This window comes from Cylas formicarius, unplaced genomic scaffold, assembly GCF_029955315.1.
Source record: "Cylas formicarius isolate icCylForm1 unplaced genomic scaffold, icCylForm1.1 PGA_scaffold_2__14_contigs__length_35257938, whole genome shotgun sequence".
Lineage (NCBI taxonomy): Eukaryota > Metazoa > Arthropoda > Insecta > Coleoptera > Brentidae > Cylas > Cylas formicarius.
In genome coordinates this window covers 33,710,868-33,723,294 of record NW_026844319.1, presented here as the reverse complement: position 1 = coordinate 33,723,294, position 12,427 = coordinate 33,710,868, and the positions used below count along the sequence as shown (strand labels likewise).

At 35.7% G+C, this 12,427-nt stretch overlaps 2 protein-coding genes across 3 annotated transcripts; one reads left to right on the top strand and one right to left on the bottom strand.

Moving 5' to 3' along the window:
- The first annotated feature begins 259 nt into the window (after positions 1 to 259).
- LOC132697874 (proteasome subunit alpha type-1) lies at positions 260 to 1,272 on the top strand. The gene is made up of 2 exons (XM_060663600.1): positions 260 to 717; positions 776 to 1,272. The coding sequence occupies exons 1-2, from the start codon at positions 381 to 383 to the stop codon at positions 1,270 to 1,272; spliced, it is 834 nt and encodes a 277-aa protein (XP_060519583.1). The 5' UTR covers positions 260 to 380.
- A 224-nt stretch (positions 1,273 to 1,496) lies between these two features.
- LOC132697875 (ribosome-recycling factor, mitochondrial) lies at positions 1,497 to 2,524 on the bottom strand. 2 transcript variants are annotated; one of them, XM_060663601.1, is made up of 4 exons: positions 2,258 to 2,524; positions 2,068 to 2,205; positions 1,810 to 2,020; positions 1,497 to 1,759 (listed from the first exon to the last, which is right to left on the bottom strand). In XM_060663601.1, exons 1-4 carry the CDS (start codon positions 2,466 to 2,468, stop codon positions 1,519 to 1,521), a joined length of 801 nt encoding a protein of 266 aa, XP_060519584.1. In that variant the 5' UTR covers positions 2,469 to 2,524; the 3' UTR covers positions 1,497 to 1,518. The 2 variants fall into 2 exon arrangements, with proteins under 2 accessions (XP_060519584.1, XP_060519585.1); XM_060663602.1 differs by having other exon boundaries at positions 2,382 to 2,522.
- Between the last annotated feature and the right edge of the window lie 9,903 nt (positions 2,525 to 12,427).

Below are 12,427 nucleotides of genomic sequence, written 5' to 3'. Positions count from 1 at the left end.
ATCAGAAAATTACCGTTTTTCATTGTAAACGTTCATTAAACATTCCGAATTCGATATTGGAATTGTGTACTCAAACAAAAAAAAGACAATTTCAATTGTACATAGATTTTACAAACTTATATGGCCGCGCCATCTGTTACACAGGTACCGAACCTCACTGCATTCACTTTTTAGTTTTCTACGATTTCTTGAGTAAAGTTATCTGCTATGGGTAATTTAAAATCCCCCGAACCTTTTTCAACGAGTCACCATCATTGTCGAATGTCAAAAATTTGATTCGCTGTGACACAGCATAACCAACATTGTTTCATTTTATTTTCGTTTTCTTCAAGTTAATATTAAACCGGTCACGCCAAGTTTCGTACGAGTGAGCGCACAAAATGTTTAGAAACCAGTACGACAGCGATGTTACGGTGTGGAGTCCCCAGGGACGATTGCACCAAGTCGAGTACGCGATGGAAGCGGTCAATTTGGGTTCCGCGACTGTGGGGCTCAAAAGCAAGACCCACGCGGTCCTCATCGCTTTGAAAAGAGCGTCTTCGGAACTGTCCGCTTACCAGAAAAAAATTATCAACATCGACGATCACATAGGAATTACCATTTCTGGTTTAACTGCGGACGCCAGAATTTTGAGTAGATACATGAGGACCGAGTGTTTAAACTATAAATACTCTCACGATACGTATTTGCCGCTAAACAGATTGATTTCTATGTTGGGTAAGAAATGCTTAGTTTTTCACTTTTGGGTGGTAGATGGAGCATTTATTTTCAACAGGTAATAAAATGCAAGTGTGCACCCAACGTTACGACCGTAGACCTTATGGCGTAGGCCTTCTGGTTGCCGGATACGATGACCGAGGTGCTCATATATATCAAACCTGTCCGTCTGCCAATTTTTACGACTGCAAGGCAATGTCGATCGGCGCTCGGTCTCAGAGTGCCCGCACCTACTTAGAAAAACACCTCGAAGAACTACAAACCAGTTCTCTGGAAGAGCTTATTAAACACGGACTTCGCGCCTTAAGGGATACACTGCCACCAGAAGTAGATCTGAATACCAAAAATGTTTCTATTGGGTATGTAGGCAAAGACCAACAGTTTAAGATACTTGAGGAAGAAGAAACCGGTCCATACTTGAAACTAATTGAAGGCGAAGAGAGAAGAGGCGGTTCTCAGCCAGAAAAACCTCTGGGTCCGTTAAGAGATGACGAACCGGGGGACGACGGTCCCAGCGACCCCAGGCCAGCCGTTGCCATGGACACGAGCAATTAGTTGTCTACGGTAACTGGGCGGTATCGTTGGGAAAGCGGGATCTTAATCGTTTTTATTGTTGCTACTTTATTGAAGTACTGCGGTGACTGTCCCATATTAATCTTTGGGGCAGTCACCGCAGAAAATAACATGTGATTTGCATTCAACTAAGTATTTCTTTGCTTTTTACTGTACCGTTAAGTCACCAATATTTTTAAAAACTTACAATTAAAAAACGAGTGATCACGATAAAGTTTTTAATTTCAATTAATCCTTCCCTAGCAGCTCTTCCTGTTTTCTCAGCAACAATTTTTCCGCCTCTTGAATGTAACTATCTGCAATCGCGATTATTTGTTGTTCCACACTCCTCACCAGATCTTCTGATATTTTCTCTTTCTTTTTTATCTGCTTAACATATTTTATTTGAATGTCCTTGATTGTATCTCTGCTCCTCGTAAACAATTGTTTCGCACTTTTGGACAGGCCCTCTCTGTGCTCTTTTGTTACCCTAGAGCATGTAAAAAATAATTCAACATCAATAAATTAAATGGCACCTACTTCGGAATAGGTACAAATAGCGAGGTGCCATCTTGCTGTGGATTTAAATTCATGCCAGACTTTCCGATCGCTTTTACCACGTCCGGTATATATTGGGGAAAAGCGGACATATTTATCACCACCATTTTCGGATTTTTCCTAACTATCTGCGCGATTTCCTGCAGTGAATGTGTTGTACCATCTACAGTTACCGGTATTGATTCAATAGCTCCTAAAGCATTCAAATTAACCTTAATAAACCTTATAGATCTTTTTTACCTGCTGTAGAACGGAGGGATAAGTTTTTTACAAAGTCTTCCTCTAACCCGAAAACCGCCTTTTCCAATTGCGTCTTTAGAGTTTCTACATTAATCACTTCTGACAGCTGGTTTTCATCTATAGCCACCTTAGTTTTGCCTGCAAGGAAATAGTGAATTAAACCAATCCTTCATACAGTAGATTTATGAACCTTTTTCCTTCTTTTTATCTTTGCCTTTCGCGTAAGTTCTAACATTATAATTTTTAAATAGTGTAGCACCGCATAAATAGTCAGTCTTTTGCGTCCAAGACGAAAACTTTCCGACTTTGGTTACCTGAGGTATTTTTAGCGATCCAGTATTTGTCAGGCATTTTGAGAATTGCAAAAGCACCCTAATTTTAAACATTTTATTATAAACCATAAACGATTTCAACTCAACCTATTTCTTCGTTTGTGTCAACCCACAGAAAACTATCTTCTTTTCTACAGTTAACTTAACGTTGAAAACTTAACCAGGAGAATTCGCTCATTGCCGACATCAGTCATTGATTTTGCTTCTTCCTTGACCTTTCGTCTCTCACATTTTGTTAAAAAAAATTACATGTTATTGAATAGCACCAAAAAATATAACGTACACTTTCTAAGCGCAACTTTTTTCTTTTTGCATCTTATCTACTTGATCTAAAAAAATTCCTTTATAAAAATTGATTGACAAGTGCTCCATCTATCAAGCAACACCAAAGTTTTCGAGCGTTGGTTTGGTATCACCACACGAGATGGCGTCAAAGAAGCATATCAAACATTCTTGTCTTCACTGGCATATATTTCAGACGCAGTAATGTATTTTTTCTCTTCGCTTCCATGCTTAGTTTGTGAGATAAACATAACAATATATATATATATATATATATATATATATATATATATATATATATATATATATATATATATATATATATATATATATACATATATACATATATATATATATATATATATATATATATATATATATATATATATATATATATATATATATATATATATATATATATATATATATATATATATATATATATATATATATATATATATATATATATATATACATTTCCATAAAAATCTGATTTCATTACCTTGATCCTATAATCCAGTAAAAACTTGTATTCTGAGTATGCAACCAATTCAATTATACTCTTGCGTAATTTTCTCGCTTGTAAAGAAATAACTGCTCGCTTGTGCCTCACCACTCATATTAATCATTGTGAAAAAGAGCATTATCGACAAAAAAAAAACGATTTACGAAATGAACAGCTAATTGGGAAAAAAACAGCAAGGACGTTATTTCGGATTCGGTCGGTTTCGGCCATCCCATCTCCGTCGACACACCTAGGGTGCGTACATTGACAAATCCGGGGGTTAGGAGGATTTATTCACACGTCCGCTTTGTAATTCTCGGATAAATTGGCCACATTTAGTACCGGTTTCCTGTGCGGGATGCATTAATACGCTTAGAGTTGGTCGAAATTAGTTTAAATAAATAAATCCTGTAGATGGAGGGTGGAAGATGCCGGAAGATTGTAAATAAATACCATATAAATAGCGGCGTAACTTAAACTACACATTTTGACACTAATGCTATATGTAATTTACTACACTAGTAACATTAAGAAGTCAACCAGCTCTTAACTTTTAATTCTCTACGTGAAATCAAATATGCGCATGTGCGTCACGAACGTCAATCTTTACGTTCCAAACTCAAATTTTTCGACTAATAACCGCAAAATCGAGTACAACCGAAAAAGAATCGGATTATTTGCTATTTTCTGAAAAGAACCATCATTTGGCAAGTGAGCATACACCATTAATGTTTACTTAATCCACCAAACACCACCGTGAATGTTAAGGTTACATTAATGCTAAGCCATTACAATCAATAATGGATAAGCATGATTTTTTGGGCCTACTTGATGTGGATAAGTTACGAAATGACAAGTTGATAACATCGTCTGCTAAAATTTTGATCACCAGAATGTGGGATGCTGATAACGCGCTAGAAAACGATGCTGAGTTCGGAAGACCATCTAGTTTCTTTATTGATGTACCAGCAGAAGTGTAATAAAACTCCCTCGTTACCTTTAAGGTATATTGTATGTAACACAGTAAAAAATCGAAAGAAACAAATATTTGGTTTGAAATTAAAATGCCCCACTTGCTTCGACGAAATGTGGATTAGTGCTGATGCGTAGAAAACAGCTGAGTTGCGCGCGCCCCCAATCGGCGCGGTTTGAGTCACTTAGTTTTGCTATTCATATAGAGATGGCGCGGATGAAGTTGATATCTATTTTTCTAGTTCTATATAAGCTTTTATTTAATTGATCTTTAACCTCTCAAATATCTGCTTCAATTTAAACTGTAATTGCAAATTAACATTTTATTATTCTCTTCCATTAAGAAGATAATAATAATAATAATAATAGTATTTGTTATTCAATTTATAGTATGTACATGTCAAGTTATATAAAGCTATACAAAGGGAAATGGGCCTTGACCCAGCTTCCTTCCTGAAGAATTAATACATACAAAGAATTAATACATATTACAACATTTCATATTCGCCTTAAATGAAATAATTGAAGTATTACCTTATGTAGAGAGCGGTATAGAAGAATGAAAGGATACAAAGGAAAAGAAAGAAAAGGAGAAAGCAAGAAAACAGAGCTACAGGAATGTAGGAACTAACGAAATTTTATCAATGGACTAGAGCACACCTAAGCTTCACTTTGCATTCATTTTTTATTCTACCAAATTTTAGTCTATGGTCTATTCTCAAACGCAGCGACATTTTTTGATGACCGCCGGAAAAATTTTTGGAAATCTGAGAAGCGTCTTCCAAAAATAGTTGGTTTGTGGCCACTAAGCACAGGACAACGGAGATGAATGAGATGAGATAATCGCTTTTCGTAACGTCTATTAGTTTTTCAATCTTCATCAACCAGCCTAGAGAATATAGCTGATTCTTTAGATCTAATGAAAGACTAGAGAGTCGACCTTTACACAAATCTAGTCTCATACTTTTTGTATTTGAGCAAAACTAACCAAAAACTAAGTTGAAGCGATTCTTCGGAGGTTTGTGGAAAAATTTCAAAGACGCGAGAGTTGTACGTGCATATGCATCCGAAAGATCTCCGACGCCTACCTGTCGACTTCCTACGTCAGCGCCACTCAACCGTGCTCGCTTGAATCAATAAGCTAGCCGGTGGCACGTGGAGGGGGCGGATTCAAACTCACTGACCTGCAGTTCGACGGTTAGAAGTGGCCGGAACTAAGCGTAGGACTAAACAAAAAAACTTTAACGCCGCTCCTGTCACTGTACGGAATAAAATTGGTCTTCCTTATGGGTTTTAGAAGTTATTTACATTAGTCCGGATATATGAAAATTAATTATTTATCCTAGAAATTAGAAAAAAAAACATGTTTCTTTATTTGATGTAATGCAGTATATCCGGTCTTATGTTCTTAGGATATACGTTAGCATATATACTAATATCCTCTGAATAGATGGCCTGATGATGTCCCCTTGGCCCATAATGGGAACATTAGAATAGAAACAACAACTGAGAAGGAAAATACTTAGTATTTTTAGATTTGTGGTGTTTTGGGAGACATTTTATTGGCAAAACCAAATTGTTTTTATTATTTTTGGACACGAGCGAGACTATTTTAATAAAAATGCCACAGAAAATAAGGATTAATCTAAGGAAAAAAATACAGAATCGTAAAAATACTATATTTGTTTATAAGATCCCATTTGACAATACTGTTCGGCTGCAACCAATGACGCAACTACTCGCGGTCGTGCTGTGCCGGACTCGCTCGAGTCTTGTCGGCTTCTCCTCCGGCTCGTCGTCCGCCATCTTTTCAGCCTTGTTTTTGTTGGCAAAGTATACGGCTACTTTGTATGCTGTGCTTACTGTTTTCAGTGCTTTCATTTCAGCTATTTTTTGTGGTATTATTATTACTGAAGAAATAATAATTCATGTAAGCAGAGCTTTATGGTAATATACAACATAAGATTTGATAAATTTTAAGCTGCACGAACTATTGTTGTGAAGCCTACCAACATCATGCCTTGTTTTTTTATTATTTTGCTAGGTCAATGAGATAGCAAAATCAGGCGGCGGCAGTAGTTATGAGTTTGAAAAACAAGCTCTGACTCGCCTGATTTCAAAGGAACTTGCAATGAAATTTAATTGGTTGGGCATGAGGGAAAAAGACGAATTTTTAAAATTAAGATTGGACAAATTAATACTTGGCAAGTAGGTATTATATTTTTTAAAAATAAGTAGGAAAATGTAATATACATAATGTATAAGGAACATTATTTAATAAAATATACATTATGGTGATTGCCTAGTTCATATTTTTTTGTGGAGTGATTGCTTTTTGCTTTTGATTGCTTTTTGATTCTAGACTAGATACAAAAACAAAATCCACTTTCTTTTCATGTTTTTTGAGCAGTTAGATTTAGTCAAACAAAACTAAACTAATTTTTTAGAGAAAATCCTCCAGAACAAAATTATATTTTTAGTTATACAGTATAGTTAGTATATTGTTGGTATAAAGTTGATGCAAGAATCAGTCTCCAAAACCCACTAAATCAGTTCAGTTTGGAACGGGCTCCTACATAAAACGTTTAGTCTACCGTCTAATGACGTCACCAAAGGAACGATTATTTTTAAAATCATTTTCTTCAAAAACGTTCATTTCAAATATCATTGAAGTGGTAACAACTTTTTTTTCCTCCCGAATGTTTTGAGTGCACGTCGAGAGAGTTGGCTATTTTGTCGGGCATCAGCACCTTTTTCGCTAGGCCAGAGGAATTTAAAGCGACGCGTACGGGGGGTAGCGTAATCAAATTAATGCTTCGTGCGCAAGGGTGGTTTTCCATACAAATCTGCCGGAAGCCCTGGAGCCCCTTTCGGGAGGAAATAAATACCGGGAACGGCAACTATTGCTCCCGGTTTTTAATGAACAACTGGCTATACATGCTTCATGTACAGGGTGTAATTAGGTGTCTTGGCTAGAGGACGTTTCTACAAAATTTGAAAATAAAAAAATGCTGCGACACCTTTTATTTGGAAAAATATTAATATAAATGTAAAAAACACACGACAGACGAACAAGACGAGCTTAAAATTCTTTATATAATATTTATATATAAATATGTTCCAAAAATATTTACTCAACTTTTTTTTAACTTTATTTTAAATTACTTATAGAATACTCGAGAACTACCAAAATAAACTCTAGTCGGAGCAGTAGTGCAGTTACGTCACCTACAGTGACGTATCGAAATCCGTATATCTTAGCTATATTAATAATAAAGATGTCATGCTAAGACGTAACTCCTCTCTGAAGTTAAAGATGACGTAACTGCACATTTGCTCCGACTGGATTTAAAAATGTATTTTGACGATACCTCTGTGATGAAAGAAGACGTTGAAATATTTTTTTTTGTTTAATGCCACGTAATTGGACTATCATTTTTTAAAAATCAACCCTCACCAGCCGAGGCCTATAATTACGGTTTTTATCGCGTCCGCAGGAAATATATTGGCGCAGGAATAACCTCCAATTAGCACCATATCGACGGGCCATAACTCTTGGTACATGCCTTTTCGGTAAGTAGCAAGGTATACCCACATCAGGCAAGAGAACGCGATTGTTGTTGGCGAACAAGGGGCGTTATATTCGAATACAAAAAGTATAAAAAACCAATAAAAATTTATAGTTTCCGTGGTAGTTGAAGTAGCGAACCTAGAATTATATATAGCTATAATCACTATTTTCTAAAACTACCTGTTTTGACTTTCATTGACTTCAAGCAAGACAATGATGCATGCATGCATGCATATTTAAAGTTTAATGAATATTCAACATCAACTGCGCACATTTAATTTTAAATTAATGAAGATTAATTAGAATGATAACATCTTGCTTAATGGCATGCTGAATATTCACGTGTCAAGAAAACCTATCCGGACTTACTAGGAGGAACGTAATAATTTCTCTTCTTCTTCTTTGTCATGTTTAAGATCTCGTGATCTGTTAGTTTTGTAGGTTCTTCTGGAGGTGTTCTTCCATCTATTAGGTGGTCTTCCGGGTACTCTTTTCCCTATTGCTTTCTCTTCAAGTCTTCTTTCTTCCATTTTTCTCATATGAACTGAAGGGACAGCATTTATTTGTCCCTAAAAAATTACATTGTGCAACAAGCTTCATTTTGTTAAATTAGGAAAAACGCTAGCTAACAAATTTGTTCTTAATATTATTGTTATTATTATTTAGATAAAAGTTTTAAAAGTTATTTTTTTATTTTAAAATGATTTCAGAATAACACCCTCTTAAGCGCCATTGATCGTGATGGAAGAAACCCTTCCCTTTTGTTCGAAATATGTCTCTTCAAACGCGCTTATTGAAACAATGGGGGGCAAGAGCAAATTCCGGAGTATTCTAGAATAGTATGCGAACGGGCAAGTTTGCTTCCCGCCAGTGCTCTCGTCGTTTCGACAAAGGGTCTCCGAAATAACGAACAATCAAAGTGTGGAGTATAGTACAAGGTCTAATGTTAATTGTATTAAGTTTAGGCGGTTATTGTTGCAGTTGGGGGGTCAGCGCGGCCGCGGACGACAGAGGGGCAATAGCCCCCGACATTTCAATTCCGCAAGCGTCTCTTTTAGGGGCGTTCATTGTTTTGTCGCCCTTTGGGTGAATCGTCATGCGTATAGGGCGTTTCGAATCGAATTGCGATTTTTTCATCCCCCGTTTCAAGTTTCTTATGTAATCGGTTATTTAGGATTTTTAATAGTATTTAATTAAATTAAAATTAATATTATCTTTAAAAATTACCAGAGCATTTCGAATGCAAATGCCAAATGCGATTTTTTCATCTCCCATCTCACATTTATTATTCTACTTTTTTAAAATCTTATTATATTTATTTAGGATTTTTAGTAATATTTAACTGATTTAAAATTGATATTACCTAAAAAATTACCAGAACATTGCGAATGCTCTGATAATGATTTCGAATTGAAAAGTAGCTTCGAAATGCGATTTTTTCATATAACATCTCAGTAATATTTGGCTGAATTGAAAAATTAATATTACCTTAAAAAATTACCAGATCATTTCGAATGCTCTGATAATTTTGATCCCCCTCTCAGATTTCTTATGTAATCTATTTTAAGGTACAGTTATTTAGGATTTTTAGTAGTATTTAATTAAAGTAAAAGTACTGTTGCCTTTAAAAGTTACCACGAATGACAGTTGAGACTATAAATATTTTTTTATGTCAATGAAAGTCTCACTGACGCTTTAATGTCTTTTATCAGTTGAACGTAACCGAAAACTTGCATTAATGAAGGAAAAAAACACACACATCGAGGGTCACAGACCACAAACAAGTTTCGCATTTACAGATGTATATATGTGTCCCAAAATTTAAGTGACATTTTCCATTTTTACTTTTGAAGACAAAAATGTTATTCAAAACGGGGTTTTAAAGGTAAGGTGGGTTTAAGAGACCCAAGTAGGTCTCAGTATTTCTAATTGCTTTGTTTTAATAGGTCTGATTTTTAAAATTTGTGTTTTATTCGTTTTCTTCACCTTGCGATGTTTTCCAAAAACTACAATTATGAAGTTACGATTAAACATGTAGAGAGAGTGTTACAGTGTTAAAAATATGAGAAAACTGAAAAAAAAAGCTGTTTTGTAATTGATGATATTAAAAACGGAAGGGTGCAAAAATTGGTAGTTGTGTAAAAACAACTTTGTATACGATTTCCAAAAAATATTGCACGCGCACTTAAGAAACAGTGATGTAGACGGAATAAATATATGCTCAAAAATTTTGCAAAAAAATGCGTGTGATGTTTCCGATATGCGAGACGAAAATGTTGGGGAGCTTCCTAGCCAAACACGTTTTAACCTGCCGGCAACCTTCCCAACAACAATTCTCACGATTGTTCCGAAACTTTGCAAACGTGTAAAGACTATTAACCCCAATATGGCGGCCGGCTACCTATTGTAACAGTTCCCCGCATTCGGCGCTTTTACTGCAACGCCTGGACAATGACTTTTTGTTCCTGCTCGAAGGACCATGACTTAGTTCGACGTTCCCCCTCCGATCCCCCCCTGCCCCTACGTGCGCCGCAGCACCGTTGCAGGATTCGGCTGCGGAATACGCTTAGTAATGCAATTCGTATGTTTCGCGTTATGGGGCGTGAATTTCGACCCCCTTTTGTAAGTCGTATTTCTTTTCGATTCTAATTGACGGTCCGACAGTGTTTGATGGCTTTTTTGAACTTTGTATTATGCTGAGCGTCGTGTCGATTGTTTTATCGCGATCACATCGAATATTAGGGTGCGCACTAAGAAAATACAGAACACAACAGACTTGTAATAAAAGATAACATTATTTGAATCTACATTATAAATAAGCCATGCTACGAAACAAAAAATAAAAATGTAATCCCCCACGGTCTTTAAATGAAGAACCACGCCCTCGTCGACATACCGAGGGTTTCGTGGTTTTTGATCTAAAACATTTTTTACGCTACAACATTTACGCGTCTTCAGGGTGTTTAAAATGTACTTTTCACAAGTTTTGTATTTGTATTGTTTGATTTTGTTTTGATTTGTATTGATTTCCGAGAGAACACATATTATACAACGGAGAGCTTAAACTTATGTTGGTTTGGAGAAACAAATGCACTTCTTCCCCTAACATTAATAATTAAAACTAATATGCGAGAGTACTTCAGGATTGTCACTTTTACATAGAAATATTACGAATGCAACAATATTTGTGGAGTCTTGGCAACAATGTGTTACGATCTACTCTGTCAAAAGCTGTAATATCGTCGAGTTGTTGTTGCTGCAGATCTTTTATGTAAGAAGCCATGTTGCTTTATGCTGAGAAAGATAGATTTATTATGCAAAATATATTCAAAAACCTTGCTAAGTTGAATACTAAACAAACTTTGTGTGGTTCATCTCAAATTTTTTGCTAGTTGCAAGATACCTTCGTCACAATTTCTGATATATCTACACATGAATTAGTTAAAACTAGTTTTGCAAGAATAACATCATTATATTTGGCTTTATTATTACAGCAGATATTTAAAAGGTTTTTTGCAAATGCTTCCTTTATTTTCCAGCAACCAGAAACGCCCTTTTGCCCATATGCCTTTGTTTTAATAGCAGAGTCAAAATTAAGTCTTTTTTTAGCGTAATACAATTAAAAAGTTTTATAAACTCTGTTTGGTAGATGCAGTTATTGTATGTTATTATTAAGTATGTGCGGTAAACGGCATTTGACTCACGAGTTTATTTGACACGAGCGGAGCGCAGCGGAGCGAGTTTTTATTAAACGAGTGAGTTAAAAAGTTTACCGACCGTGTTGCATACTATACTTTTTCTACGATCGTTAGTTTTTGTGTAAATTTTCGCAAAACAACACGACTACAGTTACTGACATGGCCGTCAGAATTGATAAACGTTAAAATTCAAACCGTGGGAAATATCTCCGAATACATTCGATTGCTCCCAAACCCGTGCGGTTTCGTGGGAAACGAAACTGACGTGGTAAAGTGACGCTTCCCGCACTCTAAGTCGGTGAGTAATTAGGTATTTTACAGACGGGAGTAGAAAAAAGAATTTAGGAGATGAATCTTTTTTTGCGTGGATTGGAGTTGAATTGGCAACGCTGCAAGTGCGTAAATATTTCAAAAAGATGGATCACGGCACACTCTGAAGAAGTCAACAGTATGATTGGCGAAACGTCAGCAAGCCCAGACGTTCTGTAAATAGCAAAAATAAAAAAGAAAATTATTTAGGTCACCAGAACTTCTAATAGGACTCTCAACTTGAATCACCCTTTATATTTATGTTTCACATGTCAATGAGAGAACTTTTGCAGAAAAAAGTCAGAAATTGATTTAATTTTTCTTAAAAATTCATCCCATTGGACAAGTAAGTGTGCAAACTGTGGTGTAATATAATTCAAACAAACCTATCTCAGTTAGCAAGGTCATGCTTTGCTTGAGGATGACGTATTCAAACGCCTAGCAGCCATCGGGTCTCTATCTTCCCTTGATTAACAACCTCCAAAGGTTGTTAAGGTAGTTCCGGGTGTGACTCGCCCTAGAACTCCGGTATCTTAAAGCTATTTGGGCTTCCTCTTTAGTGGGAACTTCGTAAGTTGTTGGCTTTGGTAATTTTTTAATCTGCAACTCTGTTAATTACAAAATAATTTTTTACTATAATAGTACTTCAAATACATTAATATTATTATCATTAATTATTAAATTAAGAAAG